This window comes from Aedes aegypti, chromosome 3 (assembly GCF_002204515.2).
Source record: "Aedes aegypti strain LVP_AGWG chromosome 3, AaegL5.0 Primary Assembly, whole genome shotgun sequence".
NCBI classification, from domain to species: domain Eukaryota; kingdom Metazoa; phylum Arthropoda; class Insecta; order Diptera; family Culicidae; genus Aedes; species Aedes aegypti.
In genome coordinates this window covers 156,659,650-156,677,114 of record NC_035109.1, presented here as the reverse complement: position 1 = coordinate 156,677,114, position 17,465 = coordinate 156,659,650, and the positions used below count along the sequence as shown (strand labels likewise).

The window sequence follows — 17,465 nt, the reverse complement described above, 5'->3', positions numbered from 1 at the left end:
TTGATCCTGCCCTCGTCGCTCGCCCCGGCAAAAGCAAGTGTCAAGGTCGAAAGATCAAACAGAACTCGAGGCTGGTCTAATCCTTAAACTGAAAGATGAAAAAAGGGGCCACATCAAGTGTGGTGCTACTGGTGGTCGATATAATTGATCTTTTTTAAAAAAGTTAGTGTACTCAGTGTATAAGCTTCCAGCTCAGCAACGGTTAAAAAAAGTGAAATGTTAGGATCATGCAATAATTTAAACCATATGTGTTGTGATACATTAAATTACGCGAATAGTCCCAAGAAAATAATACATTTGTTTATTCTGTAGTTTGTTCTATAATGAAGTTTCTCATTAAATATGCAATATAACATTACGGTTGTTAAGAAAATTTTCCAGTTTGCGGTAGCTTTTCGTTAAACCGTAAAACGGAAAGTTTTCCCTAAAATTGCAATATATAATAAGAATATGTTAACATATTTGATATGTTAGATGCAGCTTTAGTTACAATTTCAGAAAAAAAATTAAAGCAAAATGTCCACTAACATTGGAAAGGCGTTTTGAAGAATGAAATAATCATGAAGAATGAAACTGAAGAAAACGCGGATGCACGAGATTTCCACTGAAAAGCATAAGTATCAACACATTTTTTTATGTAAATTATAAAAAAAAGGAAAAATACGGTAAAGTATATAGCTTTGAATGGATTATTATTAATAAGTTATTTACTAATACATATTTTCCATAAAATTTAGGCAAGCGCAACCGTCAACTTCGAAGTTTGTGACGTACAGGAATATGAAGATTGAACCAAAGAACATGGCAGGATACTTATAAGTTATACTGAAGCTCGATGCACAGCAAGAACGCTACATTGTTCTGGAATTGAAGAAACATATCAATTTATTTAAAACACATTACATAACAGCAAAGTCTTACCAAAATATTTCATGTTAGGATAAATATGTTTACATATTTTAGTAATTATCATGTTGTTTCATACCATTCGGGTTGAATTAGGTCAGCTAATTAATAATTAAATTTTATTAAAGACAAGGAGAGATGTAGTAGGCTAAGAAATAAGGGTCACTAAGATGGATATAATAAACGTCACTGTTATTCTGTATACCACTAAATGGAGATGTGTTTTGGGTTCTCTACAGTAGCATTTCAGGCCTTATCATAGTTTGATAGTATTTTGAACTACTAGACTGCAAAACTACGGCAAGGGCTGATTGCTGCTAGCGTACACAGTGACCATTTGAGCAACATTGCTTAGGAACGTCTGTGTGATGAACGCAATAGAGGCTTATAAAAGCAAATGCTGGGAAGGAGCTTAGGGCAGATTAAGAGTGCCAGTACTACCCCTATCGCTACCGACAAAAACAAAAGTATAAAAAATCGAAAAAGTTGCAAATGTATTGCCCAATATTATAAGTAAATCTACTTACCAATGGTGTTTCCGCATCGTGATGGTAAACTTGGTGCCACACTCCTGACACACCTCGGATGATGCCCATGGAGATTCTTGCGGAAGCTCGTCCAGCAACCGATGCAATAGCTGATTGGTAGCAAGCTTGAAGTTGAAAATCGTCAGACCTTCCTTGTTCTCCGCCCCCAGACAGGCGCCGTTTTTCACAAGGATCCGGCAAAGTTGGGCCTGACCACGCATGTACGCAAGTAACAGCGGTGTGTTCCCTTGCAGATCGGTTGTATTGATCGGATACTTCGGCATACACTCCAGGAATAGCTCAAGAATTCCAGCGGCGGTGTTATCCTTACCGCAACGGCAGAGCTCATGCAGAGGATTTCTGCCCTTCATGTTGACTACTTCGGCATTCAGTTCGGACTCGGTCAGCAGTTCACGGACCACAGCGATGTGGCCTTCTCGGACGGCAATGTGAAGGGCATTGTTGCCATCGCCATCGACGGCGTCGAAATCGGCACCGTTTTGAAGCAGCGCTGAAACGGCTCCAATGGTGCCACGTTCCGCAGCTACGTGCAATGCTGTTTTCTGGGTAGCGTCCCGATCGTTGAGACGAGCACCTGCCAGAATGAGATTTCTAATAAGCATTTCGTTTTCGGATCCAGCCGCTAGGTGGAGAGGAGGTGTTTGATTGACGTCATGAACGCGGGAGTTCACATCCACGTGGATTGATAGTAGAAACAGGACTGACTCCAGGTCGTCCCTCATGATAGCCAAATGGAGAAAATTTCGGCCTCTTTGGTCCATCTGCTCTGCAGCGTTCGGCAGTCTTTCCAGGATATTTTGTGCGGCCTTATTGTTTCTCACTTGCAAGGCCGCTGCAAACGGTGTGTTGCCAGTTTTGTCGCGGATTTTCAGGTCAATTCCAGGATGACACAGGAGAATACCAATGATTTCCTCATGTTGGTTCTCGATTGCCACGTGTAACGGAGTTTTCAGATCACAATCGACGGCATTGACATTCGCTCCATGGTCGATCAATGTGTGGAGTACGTTTCGTAGACCCCACTGGCAACACAAATGCAGTGGTGAAGCCTTATCTTTAGCTTCTTCGCCTCCTTGCCCTTGTGGACCAGGTTGTCGAGGGGAATCCAGATCGCAACCACTTCTGATCAAGAACTGGGCGGCGACTTCCTTGTTCTCGTCAATGGCACGATGTAGCAGCGTTTGAAGACATCCTTCCGGCCCAGGACCCCAGCAATCGGTATCGACCCCATGTCTAACCAACACCGATGCAATTTCGAATTGCTCCGATTCCAGTGCAGACCATAAAGGACAATCGCCTTTGTTGTCTGGCGCGCTAAACGATACCCCACGAGTACACAGAGCGTCCACCACATCTGGCAATCGACAATGAATGGCTAGTTGAAGTGGCGATTCTTGATCTGCAGTCAAAGCATTCATGTCAGCTCCATGGTTTAGTAAGAACACTGCTGTCTTCGAATCTTCCTTAAGAATCGCCTGATGCAGTAGAGTCATATCTTGTCCATTGCGGGCGTTAACATCTGCACCACCTTTTATTAACAGAGGAACCAGCTCATTATATCCCATCGAGAGCGCTAAACTAAACGGTGAATCGCCAAAGGCATTCTTCAAATTAAAGTCTACCTTCTCTGCCATATCATCTGCAGATTGAACATGTTCAATAAACGCTTTGATAACTTCAGCGCTATTGGCTTCCACTGCATAATGTAGAGGTGATTTAAGATCGGCCACTACGGATTGCATATTAGGCGATGCTCCCTTCTCCAGCAGAGCACGTGTCAAGTTCGATAGTCCTTGCGAGGCTGCCACATGGAGCGGTGTCAAACCAGCCTTATTCACATGATTCAAATTGGCAAATTCCGCCAGAAATACTGCCGCCTCTTCTAGTCTACTCTGGGCCAAAGTGTGAATAAGGCTATCACCGGTGTCGGAGTTGATTGGATTGGGTCGGGCTCCTTTGTGCAGCAGCAGTCTGGCTAAATCGAAAGGCGGTCCATCGGTATGGGGCGGCATAAGAGCAAACTGCAAGGCACATTTTTCGTCCAGCGTGCGGATGTTGGTATCCAAGTTTAGCACATCATCGCTCAGCAATTCATCGATCATATCCATGTGCTGGGAGGTGATTGCAATGTGCAGCGGGGTGCTGAAAATATTGTTGTAAGTATGTTTAAAACATCCCTAGAAGTATAATTCACTTACTATCCTCTGATGTTTTGAACGTTGGGATCAGCTCGGCGTTTGAGCAATTGTCTTGCTACACTCAACATGTCCCGGAAAGTTTCGGGATCGGTACACTTTTCGGCGTAGGTGCTCACCAGATGCAGTGCCGTATCCGAGGTATCCCGAGTGACCAGATCGATGTTGCAACCCTTGTCCAGGAGGAATTGTGCGGTGAATCCGTCACCTCGTTTGATGGCATCGATCAACAGGGTGCAGCCCTATATGAGTGATATGTTAGCCATGAGTAGGATGTAATATCGAAAGATCGACTTACCTCTGAAGTGAAGGCATTAATGTCCGCTCCACCTGTTTCCAGTAAAGTCTGAGCGATTCCCGTGCTGCGACCCATAAGAGCTAGACCTAGCGGCAGTTGACCCTGAGGCGATAAACTGTTCACAATTTCGGTAAGCTGAAATCAAATACAGATAAGAGTATATTATGAGCATTATGAGATCATTTGGAGCATTTCGATCGAGTCGATCACAGTCTCATTTTCATTAGAATTCCAGAGTTTTGTCTCAAAAATTCCTCTGAGGACTCCTCTATGATTTTTTTTTAAGATTCGGTCTTGATAGCCTCCTGGAATTACACCAGAAATGTTCCACATAGATTCAGAAGATTTGCCCAAATTTAAGTTGTGATTGGAATTTATGTAACAATGGTTTACATGATGTATTATTGAAATTAGCGGAGGTGCACGGTACTTCGAAAATGTTTTCATGATTTCTTCAAGAACTCAAAAAGGAATGCACGTAAGTACACTTCCATGTATGGGGCAACAATGGGGAAATATAGTTAAGCGCAATTTTTTGAGCGCAATATCAATTTTCTGATTACATGTATAATTTTGTCGGATGCGCAACATGTTTTTACTTAAGACCCGTATTTTGTTGTGGCAGCCATCTTGACTTCGCAGCTTGCAATTTGAAAGTAATAAAACACAGTCTTTATATTGAATATTGATTCGGAAAAGTATCACTAGATGCGCTTACATGCGGAGAGAATGCTGATATTTTCCCAGCCATGTCAGTGTAGTATTTGGAAACTTGCAATCAGAAGACACAGTGTGTTTGTTTGACAAATTGAGACATGAATTTGCGAAAAAATACGCATTCTAGTGAGACTCGAACTCACGACTCCGTGTACGCTAGACCGGCGCTTTAACCAACTAAGCTACAGAACACCTTATGATTCTGCGGAATAGAAAGCCAAACTGAATCCGAGTACTAACTATGAACACATCTCTTTTCGCAAATCCATGTCTCTTTCGGACTTAGATGCCAAACCCCCAACACGCTCACGTTTGTATCTCCCGATCGCAAGTGAGAGCGAATTGTTTATGGATACTGAGTTCTTACGCTCTACAGCCGCATACCTATAAGCCGAATGCTTGCCGGCACGAAATTCAGTATGCGTTGAGCTCTCAGTGCGGTCGCACGCTCTACGACCACACTGTGTCTTCTGATTGCAAGTTTCCAAATACTATGTTTCAGACATACCAGCAAATCCGGTTTATGCCAGTAAAGGGCAAACATTCATTAATGTATCCCGAGTTGCGTCCTCCTGGCGCAGTTGGTCGTAGAGCGTGCGACCGCACTGAGAGCTCAACGCATACTGAATTTCGTGCCGGCAAGCATTCGGCTTATAGGTATGCGGCTGTAGAGCGTAAGAACTCAGTATCCATAAACAATTCGCTCTCACTTGCGATCGGGAGATACAAACGTGAGCGTGTTGGGGGTTTGGCATCTAAGTCCGAAAGAGACATGGATTTGCGAAAAGAGATGTGTTCATAGTTAGTACTCGGATTCAGTTTGGCTTTCTATTCCGCAGAATCATAAGGTGTTCTGTAGCTTAGTTGGTTAAAACGCCGGTCTAGCGTACACGGAGTCGTGAGTTCGAGTCTCGTATTTTTTCGCAAATTCATTTCTCAATTTGTCAAACAAACACACTGTGTCTTCTGATTGCAAGTTTCCAAATACTATGTTTCAGACATACCAGCAAATCTGGTTTATGCCAGTAAAGGGCAAACATTCATTAACGTGTCAGTGTAATATCAAAAAATTGTGATACATTACAATAGATTCGAATCTTTGAGATATCATAGTGAAGCCGAAACAATGAGCTTTTACATGTAGGCCAGCAATAGCTTTGTGCTCATTTGTTAATTTATGCAGTGTGATTCTGGAGAAAACTTTGTATCGGATAGTGAACGTTGATTTCATGTGTCCGTGAGCAAATAGTTAATTCTACATAAGATATCTAAGCGACAGTGAGCACCAGTGAAGAAAGATAAGAATGTATATTGGATTCAACTTGATTGGAGGCAATCAGCACCGGCTATTTCGCAAAATGTATGGTATGGAAAGTATGGACATACTCTATCAATTGAATGATTAGGCATATCTACAATATGAAGAAAAATCTTTTTATAACAATGAGAGGCCCAGTGGTGTTGAGGAAATAAAATGGATTTATCCAGGGAAACATGTAAAAGATATTGACTACGCCGATATGAGCATGAGCATGATTGACCGCCAACAGTTGCTACTACGTTATACCGTACTTACACAGGGAGCATAAACTTAAAAATCGGGATTGATAAACTTAAACTTTGATAAAATTGAGCCTAATATGAAGCACAGGCATAGGCTGCACATGAGAAAACAGGGTATTGACGAACCAGCAGAAAATTAAGTGCTAGGAATTAAACTTATTGCGGTTCAATGTCGGTTTGCGCATAACGATGAAGCAGTTAAGGATGCAATAATATTTGGCTTGAAAGATCAGGAATTAGGTTGGTAAATGGCTGGGCATGGCGTACCATTGGTATCTCGCGTACCTGAAGGAATATCTATACCCCTCTGTGCGGTCCTTAGCCTCTTGCCCAGCAACTCCTATCCCTATCTCCTCGCGGTACTGGCCGGGGTACGAGTAACCTTAGGGAAGATCGGGTAACCAACCCCCGGTGGGAACTTTGGTCGTATGCTGACAGGGAAGGGGGGTTTGCTTTTGCTTTTGCATTTGCTTCTGCAAACCTTGAGCGTCTGTACTCCATGTTAGGAGTGGCTCACAACAGCGTCTGTTCCCCATGTCAGGGGCGGCTGATCATCGTACGAGTACTAGAGAAGGACTCTAAGCTAAACTGTGTACTATGGTCCTCCGAACATTTAGGAGGAATGGTTCTCCGGAAATAAAGGGGGTTGGTGTCAGGCCCTGTAAGCAAATCAAGCAACGAATAATCAACGAGAGAATACGAACCGGGACAATCGGCGAAGACCACAGCGACGTAAAGGGACTAGCGATTGGAAGCTCGGTACGTGGAACTGTAAATCTCTCAACTTCATCGGGAGCACACGCATACTCGCCGAAGTGTTGAAGGACCGCGTATGCGGCATCGTAGCGTTGCAGGAAGTGTGTTGGAAGGGATCAATGGTGCGAACGTTTAGAGGTAACCATACCATCTACAAGAGCTGCGGAAACACACATATGCAGAGGCGCGTGATCGGGTTGTGGGTGGGGATCAATGAGAGAATGTGCAAGTTGAGGCTCAAAGGCCGGTTCTTCAACTTCAGCATAATAAACGTGCAAAGCCCTCATTCCGGAAGCACTAATTATGATAAAGACGCTCAAAATCATCATAGGAGATCTAAACGCTCAGGTTGGCCAGGAGGAGAAATTTAGACCGACGATTGGAAAGTTCAGCGCCCACCGGCTAACGAACGAAAACGGCCTACGACTAATTGATTTCGCCGCCTCCAAGAATATGGCCATTCGTAGCACCTACTTCCAACACAGCCTTCCATACCGATACACCTGGAGATCACCACAGCAGACAGAATCGCAAATCGACCACGTTCTGATTGATGGACGGCACTTCTCCGACATTATCGACGTCAGAACATATCCTGGCGCTAACATCGACTCTGACCACTATCTGGTGATGGTCAAACTGTGCCCAAAACTCTCCGTCGTTAACAAAGTACGGTATCGACGGCCGCCCCGGTATGACCTAGATTTGATTTGATTTGATTTATTGTGACTGTAGGCATTTGCCCATTATCTTAAACTAATTACAATGTTCTTCCGTCAATACAACTAAAAATTAAATCTTATTACATACTTAATTTGTTCTTTGGACATTTCAACATTTAAACAAGCACGGTTTGCATTATAAAACGACATCATACGATATATAGGTTCATTCCTAGCATAGTTTTGAACTCCATTTGGAATTTGAAACGGCCTTGTTAATCTTAAACCTGTTCTACCCTCATATAATGAAATCTGCCCTGCTAGGTATTGAGAATTATATCTACCATCAATTATATCCTTTAGGAACAAAGCGACAGCCGTTTTTCTTCTAAGTTCGAGCGAATCAATTCCAACAAGCGTGCATAATGATTTGTAATCCGGAAAAACGTCTCTCCACCCAAGGTTCCGGAGTGCAAACCTAACAAACTTTTTCTGTACACTTTCGATTCTTGTCTTATGCGTTTCGTAATATGGCTGCCAAACTATCCCAGCATACTCAATAATCGAACGAACTAATCCAACGTAGAGAGAAATTATTGTGTACGGATCATCGAATTCCTGTCCAAGCCGTCTAATCATTCCAAACATGGCATTAGCTTTTGCGATTACCTTGTCAATATGTTTAGTAAAGGATAGTTCACTATCGAGGTCCACGCCCAAGTCATTCACACAAAACGATCGATGTATGACATCTGCACTCATTCGATAGTCATAGTGGATTGTATTAGGCTTTCTAGAGAAAGACACCACGTTGCATTTAGATACATTGACCTTTAGACCAAACTGCATACAAAAGTTGGAGAACAGATCAACATTTCGTTGTAGATTCCGACAATCCTTCAAACAACTTATAGGAATGAATATTTTGACATCATCGGCGTAAATGAGGATGTAGACTCCATCGAGGTAACTAGGCAATTCATTCATGACAAGGATGAAGAGCAAAGGGCCCAAATGGCTGCCTTGAGGCACCCCGGAATCAACAGAAAATGATTTCGATCTCGTTTGGTGTAGCTTAACGTATTGGGTCCGATTTTCCAAATAAGTACGAAGCCAGCTGAGAATTCGATCTTCAATGCCGTGTTTTCCCAAAACTGATAGAATGGCATTAATGTTAATGACATCGAACGCTTTAGACATGTCTGTATATATTGTGTCCACTTGTAGTCCATCCATCATCCACTGGGAAGTTCGAGACACAAATTCAGCCAGATTCGTGGTCGTAGAGCGCTTTTTCAAGAACCCATGTTGACATGATGAAATACGCGGTTCAATCCATGAATAAAGCTGGTCATAGATTAGGCTTTCAAACATTTTCGGTATTGCGGATAGAATGGCTATTCCACGGTAATTTTCCACAGGCAACTTGGAACCCTTTTTATGAACCGGAACAATGTGCGAGATCTTCCACAGCGCCGGGAAATAGCCACAAGAGACAAATTAAACAATTTGTGTAAAGGAAGTGCGAACGCTTCGACGCAACTTTTGATACAAATATTTGGAATACCATCGGGACCGCTAGCTTTGGAAACATCCAACGTTTGCATTTTTAAACACACTTCGTCCAAAGACAGTGCTATTTCAGGTAACCGCTCTTCCGCACGGGGATATACAGGTACTTGAATCTCATTTCGTTCGGAGTAAACTGCATTGAAGTATTCAGCAAACAACTCAGCTGCACGTTCGATGCAATCAGCATCCCAGACAACCAGAAATCGCATGAAAGTTCACGTTACAACTCGTTTATTCATACTAATTACATCAAACTCGCTAAACACCGTGGATAAACTCGTCAGATTGATGAGTTTCCTCGCATAAAACACTTCTTTTCTGATTTCATTTGTACATTTTGTTTCGTCCCGTACACACGTACGAAGTAAGTCGGATCAATCCGTAGCAGCTGTCAAATCATCATTTGTTATCATAAATTAAGTCGCATAATATTGCAGGTTAATTCGGTAGAATATTTATACACTCGCATTGTATGTTATTATTCATCACATAATATATGCACGCATATCGCCTCCACTTTTGTACGTAGAAGGCCGTTTCGCAACATCTTATAAGTGAAATTTTGCACAAATAGAGCCTCCAGGTGATTTCGTTATACGTACATTTTGGTTGTCTGGGATTCGTCGATTTGTACGTAACATTAACTGGGATTCCAGTATCACGCCGTTTTTTGCTGACATATTTCCAAAACACTTTTGGATTAGCCTGAATGTTAAATTGCAATTCATCCATATATGCTGCATACTGGGAACGTTGCTTCGTTTTAAACTCTCGCAATGCTTGTCTGTACGCATCCTCATCACGGATCGATTTGCTCCGCCTGAACTTGTTGTGCAGCTTGTTCTTAATCTTTAACAGTTGTACAGTTTCGGAGTCGAACCACTCGGGGTAGACTGGGCCACCTCTTTTACTGTTAACGACACGGCAATGTCTTGAAAAAACTTCATAGATGGTAGCATAAAATGCTAACACATTAAAGTCGACAGCATTGTTCACACGATGTACACCATTTCCTAATTCATCAAACATTTCAAACCTACGTAAGTAGCCATTGAGTCGATGGATGCATTCAATTGTGCTGCGTCAAACGTTTCGTGTTCAATGAAAACATCATCCCAATTGACGGTTAAGAGCTCTTGCACAATATCAGCGTAATCACATCTCTTGAGGTCCAATTTAAGTCGTGTTGGTTGACTGTGCAGTGCAGATTCATCATAGGTAAGTTTGTTGTAGTTAACGGTGAGTGACATAGCATTATGATGAGTTTCGGCTTAAGCAACCGGATGTCGCAGCGGCATACGCGCAGCACCTCGATGCTGCATTACCGGAAGAGGGTGAGCTCGATGAAGCCCCTCTTGAGGACTGATGGAGAATAGTAAAAGCAGCCATCAACGATGCAGCTGAGAGCAACGTCGGGTACGTGGGACAGAGTCGACGGAACGATTGGTTCGACGAGGAGTGCCAGGAGGTTTTGGAGGAAAAGAATGCAGCGCGGGCGGTCATGCTGCAGCAAGGGACCCGGCAGAACTTGGAACGCTATAGACGGAAACGGCAACAGAAGACCCTCCTCTTTCGGGAGAAAAAACGCTGCCTGGAGGAGATGGAGTGCGAGGAGATGGAACAGCTGTGCCGGTCCCAGGAAACGCGCAAGTTCTATCAGAAGCTCAACGCATCCCGCAACGGCTTCGTGCCGTGAGCCGAGATGTGCAGGGATAAGGATGAGAGCATTTTGACGGGCGAGCGTGAGGTGATCGAAAGGTGGAAGCACCTCGACGAGCACCTGAATGGCGCTGAGAGCACAGGCAATGAAGGACGGGACAACGGAGGAAATACCTTCGTCAGTACTGCGGAGGATGGAAAACAAACAAGCCCCCACTTTGAGGGAGGTTAAGGATGTCATTCACCAGCTCAAGAACAATAAAGCTGCTGGTAAGGATGGTATCGGAGCTGAACTCATAAAGATGGGTCCGGAAAGGCTGGCCATTTGTCTGCACCGGCTGATAGGCACAATCTGGGAAACAGAACAGCTACCGGAGGAGTGGAAGGAAGGAGTAATATAACCCCATCTACAAGAAAGGCGACAAGTTAGATTGTGAGATCTTTCGAGCGATCACCATTCTAAATGCGGCCTAGAAGGTATTATCCCACATCATCTTTCGTCGTCTGTCGACGGCCGATCGATAACGGACCAGATCTTTACTGTACGGCAAATCCTCCAAAAATGTCGTGAATACCAGGTCTCAACGCATCACCTTTTCATCGGCGGCATACGACAGTATCGACCGCGTAGAGCTATGAAAAATCATGGAAGAGAACAGCTTTCCCGGGAAGCTCACGAGACTGATAAGAGCGACGATGGAAGGTGTGCAAAATGGTGTGAAAGTCTCAGGCGAACACTCCAGTTCGTTTGAATCCTACTGGGGACTACGACAAGGTGATGGACTTTCGTGCCTGTTGTTCAATATTGCGCTAGAAGGTGAGCCGGTACGATTTTTACGAGATCCAGTCAACTTGTTTGCTTCACGGATGATATGGACATCGTCGGCCGAAAATTTGAAAAGGTGGCAGACCTGTACACCCGCCTGAAACGCGAGGCAGCAAAAGTTGGACTGGTGGTGAACAAATTACATGCTAGCTGGTGGGGCCGTGCGCGACAGGGCTCGCCTAGATAGCAGTGTTACGATAGACGGGGATACGTTCGAGGTGGTCTACCTTGGATCCTTGCTGACGGCTGACAATAACGTTGGCCGTGGAATACGGAGGCGCATCATCAGTGGAAGTCGGGCCTACTATGGCCTCCAGAAGAAGCTGCGGTCAAAAAAGATCCACGCCCGCACCAAATGTACCATGTACAAAACGCTCATAAGGCCGGTAGTCCTCTACGGGCATGAAACGTGGACGATGCTCGAGAAGGACCTGCAAGCACTTGGAGTCTTCGAACGTCGGGTGCTTAGGACGATCTTCGGCGGTGTGCAGGAAAACGGTGTGTGGCGGCGAAGGATGAACCACGAGCTCGCTCAACTCTACGGCGAACCCAGTATCCAGAAGGTGGCCAAAGCTGGAAGGATACGATGGGCAGGGCATGTTGCAAGAATGCTGGACAGCAACCCTGCAAAGATGGTGTTCGCTTCGGATCCGGTCGGTACAAGAAGGCGTGGAGCGCAGCGAGCTAGGTGGGCGTATCGATTCGGCGAGCGTGGGGCAGAACCGAGGATGGAGAGATGCGGCCACGAACCGAGTATTGTGGCGTGATTTTGTTGATTCAGTGTTATCTGTCTAGATGTTAACTAAATAAATGATCAGGAATTAAAACAAAAATTACTCATGAAGGATGATATAAGTTTAGGCCCGATTTCTTCACTCCCGCGTAGGTCTTAAATCGCGGATAAGTCCATTAGGTATTTCACGGCGAAATTTTCTCTCTTTCTCACTTCAACAAAACTTGAAAACAATGGTGCCAGTACTGTCAAGTTTGACAGGCACTGGCACCGTTGTTTCCAGAATTCCCGAAGGAGGAAAAGAGAGCGATTTTCTGATGACGTCACCAATGGGCAATAGGGAGTCCAGAAAGCAATTCTCTTGGAGAGAACAAAATTTACTCTTTTTACTTTAATAACAGAAAGGTATTGAAATCATTCACATGTTTTACTGAACACCTGTTATACAGGGCCGGTTTAACAAATGGCCAAAATCTTTTGAATACATTTTTTACAGATTTTGGTTTTTGGTAGTAAAGAATGGACTTACAGATAACTCCCGTAGTTTTTCTTGATTCCATTTTAGACATTTTGAAATATTTACGTCATATTCATCGATTTCAAAACAAATAAATTACAACGAAAAAATGTTTACATCCTCAATTCTCTTTTGTAAGTCCTTGATAAGTTAGAAAAGATTGTGATATATTCATGGTCAGGATGCGATATTATATGATTTATATAATGGGTATTTAAAAACATTTCACATGGCAAGTGTCTTAATTGTTGGTGTATAAGTTCTTTACAATACAAGAAATAGATAGTTTAAATATTTTACACTGAGCATATGGCACCTATGTTTTTCATACCATTGTTCTAATGAAATACTTCAGAAAATAACTCTGAAATCATACGATACAATCATTATCGCCAAAAGGAACAATTCAATCGAAGCCAAACCTGAAATTTTCAAAAGCTCTAATCTGAAGAACCGAAGATCAATTTTAGCTGAAGGCTTGATCGTTTGGTCACTTGCTGGTGGTGATCAATCGATCAAGTTTTCACCTCAAACAGATGTGTGGTTCTCCAGATTTGTGCTCTTGATAATTTGAAGTTTGGCTTCGATTCATCTTTACCTAAGACAAGTAGATTTCCGAAGCATCGATGGGCGTATGAGTAAATCACACACTCTCCGATTTCGACGTTTACGATAAGGTTACAAGTTTCAACTTTTTTCAGTATGCCCAAACATTTTTATAAGACTTCGTATGAAGACTTTTTCTTGTGACAAAAAATTGATCACCTTTTTTTTTAGTTTTTCTTTCAATTTGTTTCACGCAGAGAAATTGAGCTTTTTCGAAACAATCTTCGTTTCGTAACGCTCCAAACACCATGATTTTAAAATCACGATATCGTAAACCCAAAAATTAATATTTGTGATTTGGTTCCTGGCAGCGCGAACTCTGTTCACGCGCGCTGTCAATAACAATAACGCATGCGCAAAACCTAGTAGTCAACAAAACAGACCCGAGTGCAAAACTGCAGTTTATTTTTTGGCAGAAACTTTCTTTATTTCAGCTAAATGTTTAGATTCGGCTGTAATATTATTCAAATATGACTTATACAGACGTTGTTCCTGCTAAAATGGAACGATTTCGTAGCTGATATAAAAGTTATACAACCTGTTCATTAACAACCATTGTGCCATAATGTAAAATTTTGTGCTAGTTTGAAGAAAATGTCCTAAAATTATCTTCCATAAAATGGGCAGTGAAAGCGAACTCAAAATTGGTCATTAAAATCACGGATCGCAGAACGCCTAACGCGATCCAGCACAGTGTTCTTGTTCTCGTGAACGGAGTTCTTGTTTGTCAGAACAAATATCACCTTTCTATGATTTCTTCGAGCGGTCTGTGATCAGTTCAGCAGGCGTTACGGATGATTTGTGGAACTTTGTTTCCGAATCTGTGATTTATGTTCATGGCGTATGTTCGTAAATCGAAAATAAGCTTGTTCCAGGATTCGTAACTGATAGCGCCTATTTTTGGGAACGGTTTTATTTGCGTATAACAATAAAATAAAATAGTTTATCGATTTGCTTATTGCTTTCATTAATAGAATCTTTGCTATTGTTATCCAAGTCTCGATGAATCATAAAGTCTTGATTTCAACTGGAATATTTTTAATTTTGGGCTTGATTGAGAACGATTCAGTCAAAATTCAATCTCATCATCTATTATGTACGACTTTTTAAATATTCTATACAAATGATTTGTTTTACGCAACCAGAAATTACTTCGGAGATTCCATCAAGAATCCAAAGATCTAAGATCTTTGGAATTTTTTTGATTGGAAAGATTATGTGTCACAAAAACGCCGTATTCTACCATATACTATTGCTTCAAAATACATTCCCAAAGTGTGGCCGAAATTCCCTGAGAATTCCAGGTTTGTTTCCAGGTTGAATAAAATTCCTTGATAATTCCAGGTTTTTTTTTCAGATAGTAGACACGCTGATCACGCAAATGGAGGTTTCAGTGTAAAAAAATAGAAGCGTGTGTGACCAGGGGCCTAGCAATTCTGCAAGAGTTGTGGGATCGAAACCCTCCTGTCAAAACTCTTTTCGTAATTTTCTCGACTTTCTCTTACATAGAGTATCATTGTACCTGTCACACGATATATAAATGCAAAACTGGTCAAATATCAAAGAAACCTCTCAGTTAATAATTGTGGAAGTGCTTAAAAGCACACTAAGCTAAAAAGCAGGCTCACTCCCAGTTGGGACATATCGTCAGAAAAAAAGAAGATGGTACGTAGACTTTGGACATGCCCCATCTAACCCAAATAGTCTACGTGGGTTACGAACGACCCCGTTAGGGCAGTGTGCCTTACATTAGTCATATGCACCAAAATGGTAACAACTGGCGCAAATCTGATGCGATACGTGTCGTATACATACAGCGTCCAGCATTTCCTTTCTTCCGTTTTCTCCCGACCAACCGGTTCTCTCGCGCAGTGCTTTTTTCGTCATCCGTCCGTCTCGTCCGTCCGTAAATTCACTTCGTCTCTGCTTTGCGCGCCGCAAGCAATATAAGCAAAGCATGCTTTCAATCCTCCGACTTCGACGTATTGCGGGGCTTTGCGCTGAGCGTCAAAGTCTCGGCCCCGGCAAATGAAGGAGCACGCGCGTTTCAGTACCAACCTAGCATCCGAAACGATAACAACATAAAATAAACACGCGTATTGTGATCAGAGACAGAGAGTCGGTCGGTTGAAATCCTTCCGCGAATTTTTTCTTCGTCATACGTCGTCCCATGTCGTCATATTGTAGAGTACACCCACGTGCGTTCAATCATCTCTCTGAGTGTGATTTATAAGTCTGGGAACCTTTGGATGTGCAACACGACCGTTTGTTGTCGATGACGAGAGACGCACACCTACCGATCTAAGCGCGCGAGTTTGCAGAACTCCGTTATGATTAATCCGAAGCAATTAGATTAGTTGTCGGCAGTGATGAGAAAAGTACTGGAGCAAACATTTACCACCTCTACATTTACATCTTTCTACACGACCATCAAAATCCAAAGCAAACCATGACCGTTCAAAACCAAAAAATGTCACGGCTCTTCAAAACTGTAATCTTCTTCTTCCTAAAGTTTTTCAACCCCGAATGCGAAATGACTCGAGCACAGTGGTGACACGATTTTTGCGGTTTTCGGGGTTTTGCATTTTTGCTCGATAAAGGTAGCATGAAATTGAACTTGTTTATATGTATCGCAACGGAATGATTGTGCTCTTTCTGTTGGAGCTAATAGATTTCAATTAGTTGAAAACACTAGCGAAATATTAGCGATTGAATGATTTAACACTTTTTTCACTCATTCACCTTGGAATGGCTGCCCGAAAACGGTCATAGTGGAGAGACAAAAACAGTCAAGCAGTGTGTGAACCGTTGGCAGCGCAACGCCTGATGGTATTGATGCTGCTGCTGCTTTGTGTTTTGGTTGAATGGCAGAATCGATGAACTATGGTGAATTGTGGTCACAGTTCCCAAGACTGGTTGTCGGTCGGAAGATTTGCAACAGGTATATTTATTGGTACCCAGGGCTGCGAGAGGGAACGTTACTGGGTCATCGCGAGCGTGTTGGTGCAGAATATGCAGTTAGATTTCATTCCGGGTGGCACGAGTGAGAGTGATTAATGTAAAACCCCTGAGTGCAGCATACTTATTGAGGTGCAACCCTATAGGAAAGTCAACCGAGAGTGTGAGAAGAAATCGGCTTCGCGGAGGAAAGTTTTCTCCTGGTGCGGAACACGGAATACCAAACGGGTGATACCTAGGTGCATTACTGAGAGAAAGCAACCGTTTTGGTCGAAGGAAAATAAAATTTAAGGAAAGAAACCGAGAAGCAGTGAGTGGCACACGGCAAACATAAAGTGTCTGACCTTGATAATCGTTTCGGTTGTCGAATTGAATGGGCGGGCGGTTAGTCGGTGGACAGTAATGGACAAAAATTTGCATCTTGTTTGGTTTTCCATACAACATGATCAACTTTGATAGGCTAACCTCAGTTATTTACGGACTGTTTTGAATAAAATTTTCACAGAACGTTAGATATCAAATTTCAATATATATGTTTGAGTAATTATTCCAATCACGAGTTCGAAATAACGATTTGATTGAATTTATATTTTTGACGGAAAATTAAAAACGACTTATATGGAAATATGGAAGCTCTATAAAAAAACTGTATTTGGAAAACTTGTTCATCTCGTTCAAATTTACAACTATGCTAAAGATACCATGATACTATTTCTCATTTTATGAGTAATGTAATTTTGAAAATTCGTCGAACAATTCCCTTTAGTAAAACTGATTTTGAACTCGTGATTGGAAAAATCATACATAAATATATGTTAAAATTTAAGTTGTGGAATTTTAATTCAAATCGGTTCACAAATAACATAGATATAATTCTCTCAAGTTGACTATTTGGTATGGAAAATCATTCCGAATTCAATTCCGAATGATTGTCCAATACTGTAGAAAA

The 17,465-nt window shown here is 42.4% G+C and overlaps 2 protein-coding genes and 1 long non-coding RNA gene across 11 annotated transcripts in view; 2 read left to right on the top strand and 1 right to left on the bottom strand.

Annotated features, from left to right (window-relative positions):
* The window catches only part of LOC5573889 (rabankyrin-5), a 130,203-nt gene that overhangs the window by 25,940 nt on the left and 86,798 nt on the right, over positions 1–17,465 (bottom strand). Inside the window, exons 4-6 of the mRNA XM_001654871.2 lie at positions 3,948–4,082; positions 3,653–3,891; positions 1,434–3,596 (exon numbers count right to left, since the gene is read on the bottom strand). Coding sequence (XP_001654921.2) covers positions 1,434–3,596; positions 3,653–3,891; positions 3,948–4,082 — 2,537 coding nt within the window. The remainder of the gene's footprint in view (positions 1–1,433; positions 3,597–3,652; positions 3,892–3,947; positions 4,083–17,465) is intronic.
* Positions 72–862, top strand: LOC110679384. Its single transcript, XR_002502443.1, has 2 exons — positions 72–665; positions 738–862. It is a non-coding gene; the product is annotated as an uncharacterized LOC110679384 (long non-coding RNA).
* Positions 15,533–17,465, top strand: part of LOC5573887 — a 65,485-nt gene continuing 63,552 nt past the window's right edge. For 3 of the 9 annotated variants that reach the window (XM_021853852.1, XM_021853851.1, XM_001654869.2), the window contains exon 1: positions 15,533–15,756. The gene's annotated coding sequence lies outside the window, so the exon portion shown is untranslated. Of the gene's footprint in view, positions 15,757–16,473; positions 16,827–17,465 lie in introns of those variants that run through there. The other 6 variants (XM_021853846.1, XM_021853848.1, XM_021853850.1 and 3 more) reach the window with 6 other exon arrangements.